Below are 8,596 nucleotides of genomic sequence, written 5' to 3' on the forward strand. Positions count from 1 at the left end.
AACAAAACCCCCGTCCTCAAACCACTGGCACCTCGAGCCAAGACCAAGGTAGCTTCATCTGCAAACCTCCCAGAAAACGCTGAGATGTTTCCACAGTCGCATCCTGAAGGCGTTTCTGTGCCGAGGCCTCGTTATCACGAAGGCTTGATTAAAGCTACAGGTGTTTCCATGCATGACGCTCGTCTGAGTGTAAAACGTTTCTCTGCAGACTCAGTCCACTCTGCTGCAGATGACCAGCAGTAAAGCGCTCACTAAGAAGACTCAGGAGAACACAGAACCGGCTGTAGAACGGAAACAACCAGACGCTCCGCCGCCAGCATCGCCTGCAGACAACACAGAGAGCAAAAGGTCCAAGATTTAAAATGAAATCTCTTTATTGGAATCCTGCTCGGATTTTTATTTTATTAAAAGGCAGCGTTTTCTCTTGTGTGTGTGTTTTCAGGCCGAAGACGGGCTTCCAGCTGTGGTTGGAGGAGAACAGGAAGAACATCGTGGCCGACAACCCGGAGCTGGAGGAGACGGAGATCATCAAAGAGGCCATGGGACAGTTCAGGACGCTGTCGGCAGAGGAGAGACTGGTAGGACAGCTTCAGAGGGGGGACAATCTACTGAGTGGTCTTAGAGCAGCTGTCCTAAATCACAATCGGATGAGTTACTGGCATAAAAAATCCAAAACATTTTATTTTATAAAAGTTCTGGTAAACGCAGAGTCACATTTCCAGCATTAGTCTGATGATGTTTTGTTTTTTTAACTCCTGCATGAAAGTGCTCAACTGAAATGTAATTCATGAACTTAAAATCAGCTACTTTTAAATCAAGGGAGCAAGTTCAGCGTACACACGACGTCTTTTCGTTTTTTGACTTCACTCAACCAAACAGTCGCACAAAGCTGGTTATCTACGTGACAGTTAAGCTATGAGTGTGTTCACGTAACAGGGCAGCAGATGACTAAACATGGACGGATGCTGGAGCTGTGTATAGAGCAAATTCTAATCCTGAACTAATGTGAGAAAGCTCTACTTTATTTTCCAGCTTACAAGCACCTTTCTGGGGCCTTTTGACTGCATTAGAAGCGCTAACGTTTGTACAGAGTTCGTTTTGCGTCAATGCAGACCGCCGTAGGGTTTTACAACCAACTTCAGCTCTCGTTATTTCTTTATTTTTTAATATTTATTCTACTGGCTTACAACCTGAGCACTGATTCCGAGCCATCGTCTGCTGGTATGACAGTAAAGAATCCTCGAATCCTTAAATGTATTCAGACGTAGAAGAAGCGTGTACGAAGAGGACGCTGGAGCCCTGGCTCCTAAAGATTCACTTTAAACACACTTGTCAGTCATCAGTGCTACAAACCACCCACAATCCAGTGAGAAAGATTTACAAAGTCGTCTTTAAATACGAGACAGCTGCCGGTTTCCCAAAACTAAGTTCCAGCAGAAATACTGAGTTTTTGGTAAAATTCCAGATCTGAAAATGTATTTTAAAGAACAGATTTTTAAGCCACACACACGTGGAATAAGGCAGTAAGTTTGTGAAGTTGTTGTTGTCGTTTGTACTCAAATGTATTCATAGCCTCACATTAAAGAAGGAAATAAACAGCTGCCACTGAAATAAGTTGAAATTGACAAAAGTAATAATGAATAAAAATGTAATGAAAATCATGACGTTGCTTTTGAATTGTGGTTCAACAGAAATATAAAAAAATAAATAAAAATAAAAAAACAAGCATGATGGGACCCGTAAACTAATATTTAGTTGAACAACCCTTTGAGCCAATCACTGCCATCATCAGGTGTTTTCTGTAACTCTCAGTCAGACTTCTGCTCCTGTTGACAGATATTCTGATTTCACTGCTCATCAGCAAAGTGCTCTGATTAGTCCAGGACAGTTTTGTTTTTTTTTATTTTTCTTCTCAACCAAAATTCAAAAGCAATGTTTTATTTCATTCAATTATAATTTAGCAAATTTTTAATTATCATTACTTTTTCCAGTTTCTAGTTATTTGAGTAGTTATTGTGAATTTTGCCTTTTCTTTAATGGAAGGGGATGAACACATCTGAGGACGACTGTATGTCGGGGAACTAAATAAGACTGAGAGGTGTCAAGGTCACGGCGCGGCACAGAAGCTTTCTTTAATCCAGATCTGGCCGTGACAAACCCATCAATTAGACTGAGAGGCAGCGGCGATTATCAGCTGCAGGTCAGTCAGTAAGTTTGGGTCAGATCCTCTCACATATTAAACCCTATGTTATTATATTATGTTATAGTGACATAAAATCCTACTTCACCGGACTAAAATGTGTAATTGTTAGGCTGATAGAAGCAGGTGTTGTTGATCTAATTTAAATATAATCAGTTAAAAGGTTAATAACAGTGTGATAAAGCTGCACAACAAGACTAGATTAACTTGAATAAACTGTAGCACTCCAAAGGTACTAAAAGGGTTTTGCGGCCGTCACTGAGTTACATGTAAAGACCTTTTTATTGGCACATAAATTAGGCATTAAATATTGTAAACTTAGGGGTTTTCTAGCCTTTGTGGCAGCAGAAGTGTGATCAATGGGACTGAAACTGCAGAAAAAGATTTAAACAAGATTAAATTTGCGTAAATAAATTGATGGATAGATTTTACCAGCCCCCCCGTCATGCTTTTAGAAACCTCTGGGTGACCTACGCCTGAAAAATGTCAAAGCTGGCTGTTAAACGTGACGCATGTGTACGATTTGTCGGCAGCAGCAGGTGTTGCAGCTCCTTCGTTCAGCGTCGCGTGAAAAAAATGTCCAGATTTTAAACCCAATTTCCCCTCAAACGTCGCGTCCTCGCACCTGCTGTCGGCGAATGAACGACACGAGCGGTCCTGACCCTGCATTCATCAAGACCGTCAAGCTCAGAGCTGGATATCAGGACGAAGGAGGCGAGGAAGAGGATGTGGACCGACGGGGGGAGGGATGCTGTTGCCTGGGAACCCAGCGGACGGTGTTTTGGCAGTGATGAGGGCACAAAGCATTGATCTTATGATAATACTGAGTGAGAGACGGCGAGCTGGTCAGTGTGCAGGAGAATAATTATGACGACATTTTAGGAGACCAACAGTGAGGGTTTGGGGGGTTTTGCTTCTTTTTTTTATTTTTTATTTTTTGCTTCTTTGAATAGAAGATTTTTAGCACTTTAATTTGATTTTAGGCAGATTGTCGCAAGTCCTCAGTGAATGAGAAAAGCCTGTGAAATGTGCCTGAACCAGAAAGATGCTGAAATGCAGTCAGACTGATCTGCAGGAAGATCTGATGCACCTCAGCCTTAGTAATTGATAGTAGCTGGCTCGGGAAAATAGTGACGGGGAAATATGACGGACAATTTTTGGTTATTTTAAAAGATCAATCGGCATAAAGATGATTTTTTTAACAGTTTAATTTGATTTTAAGCAGTTTTATGCATCAGAAAATTATTCACACCTTTTGAGCTATTATTAAACAACCATTTTGATGTTTAAATATATTTTTGGGCCTTTTTTGCCTTTATTTAGAGCAGTAGAGATAGACAGGGAAGGGGGGAGTAGAATGAGGAGAGACCTGCAGCAAAGAGTCACGAGCAGGAGTCGAACCCATGACCCACTACAGCCCCTGTTTATGGGTCGCCCGCTCCACTAGGTGAGCTATAATTTTGACCTGCTTAATAGAGATTTGGATCCAAATCTGTCCGAGTCTCGGACCTAAGGCTCAGGTGGACCTGTGAAGTCTGCCCTGACAGATAGATTGTGGGATAGTGGGTACTTTCCTTCAGGTTTTATTGGGTTATTTCTAAAAGACAGTTATATTTGACACCTAAATCCAAATTAAATGATCAACATCTGTCAATTATTGTTTCCTGAAAATGATTCCAAACCTTGAAAAACTAGAAACCCTCCTTCTTTTCAGTCACACAGGTTTCTACCAGCTGAGGTGTGCTTTGCTCCGGTTCGACGTGTATCTGTTCCGCTCAGCGATGAATTAAAGATGACGTCTTAAAACACTATTAAGTATTAATTTCCTGTGATGTTTCAGGGTCTGCAGCTAATGACCGTGTTCATGATCTGATCTGCTGATTATCTCGCCCTCGTTTAGATGTTTTATTCCGTAATTGTTGTTCATATCCACTTTCACAACAAGACACAAATGTTTCCTTCATCCTTAGTGAGTGTTTATTTACTAGTTTGCGCTGGTCTTCTTTTTTTTATAATATACCTAATAAATTGGAGACCCACATTTAAAAGCATCGCTGTTGGTGCAACATCCAAAAATGGTTTGTTCTTTCAAACTGTGCAGCTGTGATAGTACATTTTGAGCATTTAAATATGCAAACAATTCAGTTATTTTATACTTACAGTCGTCCTCAAAAGTATTCATAGCCTCCCATTAAAGAAGAAAAAACAGCTGCCACTGAAATAAGCTGAAACTGACAAAAGTAATAATAAATAAAAAATCATAAAAATCATGACGTTGCTTTTGAATTGTGGTTCAACAGAAATATTTAAAGAAAAAACAAAAACAAAAACCAGCATGATGGATCCTGTAAACTAATATTTAGTTGAACAACCCTTTGAGCCAATCACTGCCATCAGGTGTTTTCTGTAACTCTCAGTCAGACTTCTGCACCTGTTGACAGGTGGTTTGATTTCACTGCTCATCAGCAAAGTGCTCTAATTTGTCTGGAACAGTTTTTTTTTTTTTTTTTAATTGTTCTTTTCAACCACAACTCAAAAGCACTGTCTTATTTCGCTCAATTATAATTTAGCAAATTTTTATTTATTATTACTTTTTCCAGTTTCTAGTTATTTGAGTGACGATTGTGAATTTTGCCTTTTCTTTAATGGACGGGGATGAACACATATGAGGACGACTATCTGTTCTTATAGTTACAATTTTTTTTTGAATGCAGTATTTCACAGTTTTTAATTTATTTTTTTGTGGCACCATTGCAGCCAGATTCTTTTTTTTTTTCTCTCTCTTTTACTGGACTTTTTTTTTTAACAGTTTAAGTGCTGCTTTGACTCGCAGCTTTCGGTGCATTTCAGTTGTGAGAGATCCTGAAACCTTCTTAATACGTGACCCTGTGTTGCGCGTTATTCCGCCGCGATGCAACAAAATCAGAGTCGAACAGCGAAGACGTCAGAGCTCCACCGACTCTGTGATGGTGCTGTTAGTGTGTGTGGGGGGTTAATGACAGGCGCTGGAGGTGAAGAGTGTTTGTGTGTGTGTTTGCTGCCAGTCCACTCTGCAGGCCCTGATGATTCATCGCGGCTCCATTACGTCCTGGAAAACGCTTCCTTTTGTCTCGGCTCGGAGAGAGAAAGGGAGGAGAAAATAAATAAATAGATAAATAAAAGCACGAGGAGGAAAAGAGCCAGCAGGGCCAAAGAGATGCAGCCTGTCAATAGTGATTATACATGACAGGATGCAATTTCAAACTGCACGCCTCAGTGTCCATGTGTGCGTTTAGTCATCCTCACGTAGGTGTTCTGAGCCGGGATGCAAATTGGAGGAACAATGCAATTTTCTTTTTGTCCTTTTCGGTAATTAACATCTGCGTTTCATGTCCTTTTCTTTCTTTCATTCTTTCTTTCTTCCTTTTTTTTTTTTTTTCCAGTCGTGGACAGAAAGAGCGAAAGGCCAAAGTGGAGACGCAGCAGATCTAAAGAAGAGGAAACGAGCCGAAGGGGCGAGAGATGTGGAAAACGTAAATGAAAATGCAGAAGCTGATGAAAACAGTGCCAAGAAGAAGAAATCTCTGGACCCTTCCTCCAAGCTGTCGGCGTTTGCCTTCAACAAAAATTAATTGTTGGAACCTTTCGTCCTCCAAACGTGTTCAACCTTTTCTTTAAGTCTGTGATGGATCAGTGACCTCTGCTAGTTCTGCTGTCCATGACGGAGAGCACTTCATTCTGTTTGTTTTTACCGAAAAGCAATTTACTGTATTTTTACAATTAAATAAATGTAAATGTGAGTTCACATTGAAGTCTGTCGTTTCATTTTGGTGACAATTACATGAAGCAGTGAAGTTCAACGTTTAAGAAACGGCGTCTGTCTCAATAATTCTGGACTTTTTTTTCTACTTTTCAGCCGAAAAGTTAAACAAGTCCAATAATTCCTGCTGAAAATGTTAGAAAATAGAGTTTTCAGCTCGTGGTGGTGAAGCAGAATTGTTGGGGGACTATTTTCAGTGGAGGATGAATACACATTTGATGCTCCAGTGAGCATTTCAGGCAGCAGGATGTTGCATGTTGGATCAAATCAAAAACTCTTCACGGTTATGATGATGATGATGATGATGTTCCATCTTGACCGGATCTGTTTTTGACCGTGAGAGGAATTGCAGAGACTTTGAAATACTTTTGTTGTTTGAAAGTTTAGATTTAAACAAAGAACAACTCACAAGATTCAAAAGTAAGAAAGACAGAGGAAAAAAATGACCACAAAGACGTAAACGACAAAGAAACTCAAGACGGCAGGCAAACAAATGTAAAACAACAAAGAAATGCAACCGCAACGATACACAAAATGACCACAAACACACAAAGCAGCCTTAAAGACAGAGGGAAAAAAATATACACTTTAAGAACAGCAAAGACGGAAAATAAAACAAAAAGATAAAGACATGAAACGATGACAAAGACACAAAATGACTACAAAGGAACTTGGTAACTACAATGAAATTTAAAACAGTGCATACAAGACGAGGAAAATGAGTACAAATAGTTATGACACAACTACAGAAAGATACGAATGACCACAAACCGATGTAGGACAACTGTAGAAACACACCGAGCAACTACAAAGATGCACAAAATGACTGAAGGAAAACGTAAAAATACCACAGAGAGACACAAAGTGATAAAAAGGAGACAAAAACAGTGACTTGGTGACTGCAATGAAATGTAAAATGACAAAAAAAACACATGAAAACGATGACAAAGAGACAAACTGACCACAAAGATGATGAAAATAAAGAAACATGAAACCACAAGACCTCATACAACAGCTGTACAAACACGAGAAGTAACAACAAAGACTCACAAAATGGGATTCCACAAACAGACAAAAAATGACTAAAAAGAGACACAAACCAAACTTCAGAGTGTCCGTAAGAGACGCACAAAACAAAGTAAGAAAAAATTACCATAAAGACATTAAACAACCACAAATAGACACAAAATGATCACAAAGAGACCGACAACAGATGTAAAAACACGCAAAGCGACTAAAAGAAGACATGAAAATACCACAAAGACACAAAATGACTAAAAAGCCACAAAACAACTTCAGAGAAACAAACAAGTAAACACACGCAAGTCATGACGGACACAAAATGACAACAATGATGGAGAAAGGAAACAACTACAACAAGACAAGATTGACCACAAACGGATGTGAAACGACCACAAAGAGACAGACAACAAATGTAAAAACACACAAAGCAACTACAAAACCCCACAAAACGACTAAAAGAAGACATGAAAATACCACAAAGAGACACAAAATGCCTGCAGAGAAACTTAGTGTCTGCACGGAAATGTAGAAATGACTGAACACATGCGAGAGATGATTTACACAAAACGACAACAAAGAGACATGAAGCAACTACGACTAGACAAAGTTGATCCGACCCCTGTAGAGACATGTTACAATGGTTATGTGTGCTAAGTGTATTGTTATGCGTGTGTACATATATATGTGTGTGTGTGTGTGTGTGTGTGTGTGTGTGTGTATACACATGTGGACAAAATTGAGGTTTTTTTTTTTTAATTCATGAGTTGTTTTTTTTTTAAATAATTCTGTTAAACAACGGTTCAAAAGCAATGTCTGATTTTTGTAGGTTAATTTTCATAGAATTTTTATTTATAATTACTTTTGTCAGATTCAAGTTATTTCTGTGACCGTTGTGGGTTTTTCTTTCATTAACCGAGGGCTACCAACAGTTTGTGTGTGCATATTGGGTATAGATTTATTTCTATGTATTTTGTGTGTGTATATATATATATATATGTGCATAATTTCATATTACTGTTACTGATTTTGTGTTCTTTCTTTTCTCTTGTGTGTGTGTCCATACACTGGGTTTCCTCTTATGGTTTCACCACATATGAAATGAATCAATAAAATCAAAAAATCAAACCACAGACGATTGTGAAACGACCACAAAGAGACTGTGAACACCAAATGAGTTCACAGAAGCTTAGTGACGGAATATAGTAGAAAAAAACGTTAAAGCACAACCGAGTTAGACAAATGACCGCAAAGAGACACACAAATAACTAAAAACACACAAAGCAACAACATAAAACAATTAAAATGAGACATTAAGTGACTTTAAGTGAAACTCTGCTGCTCCTCCTCAGTGGAATCACAACAGCGGCTTCAGAAACACAACACATGATGTGTAGCGACCGTAAAGATGCACAAAATGACCACAAACACACATAGCAGCCTTAAAGATACACAACAAATTAGACACTAAACAACAGCAAAGACGGAAAATTAATCATAAACAACAACAACGAGATGTGACAGCACCATGAAGATACACAAAGAGACACACAAAGAACTAAAAACACACAAAACAA

The 8,596-nt window shown here is 38.9% G+C and overlaps 1 protein-coding gene across 1 annotated transcript in view; it reads left to right on the forward strand.

The window, feature by feature from the left end:
- wdhd1 (WD repeat and HMG-box DNA binding protein 1) overlaps positions 1–5,984 on the forward strand; it is a 23,427-nt gene extending 17,443 nt beyond the window's left edge. Inside the window, exons 16-19 of the mRNA XM_008299844.1 lie at positions 6–48; positions 209–348; positions 443–578; positions 5,623–5,984. Coding sequence (XP_008298066.1) covers positions 6–48; positions 209–348; positions 443–578; positions 5,623–5,811 — 508 coding nt within the window. The 3' untranslated portion in view covers positions 5,812–5,984. The remainder of the gene's footprint in view (positions 1–5; positions 49–208; positions 349–442; positions 579–5,622) is intronic.
- Positions 5,985–8,596: the final 2,612 nt, after the last annotated feature.

This window comes from Stegastes partitus, unplaced genomic scaffold, assembly GCF_000690725.1.
Source record: "Stegastes partitus isolate 25-593 unplaced genomic scaffold, Stegastes_partitus-1.0.2 Scaffold1472, whole genome shotgun sequence".
Classification (NCBI taxonomy): Eukaryota; Metazoa; Chordata; class Actinopteri; family Pomacentridae; genus Stegastes; species Stegastes partitus.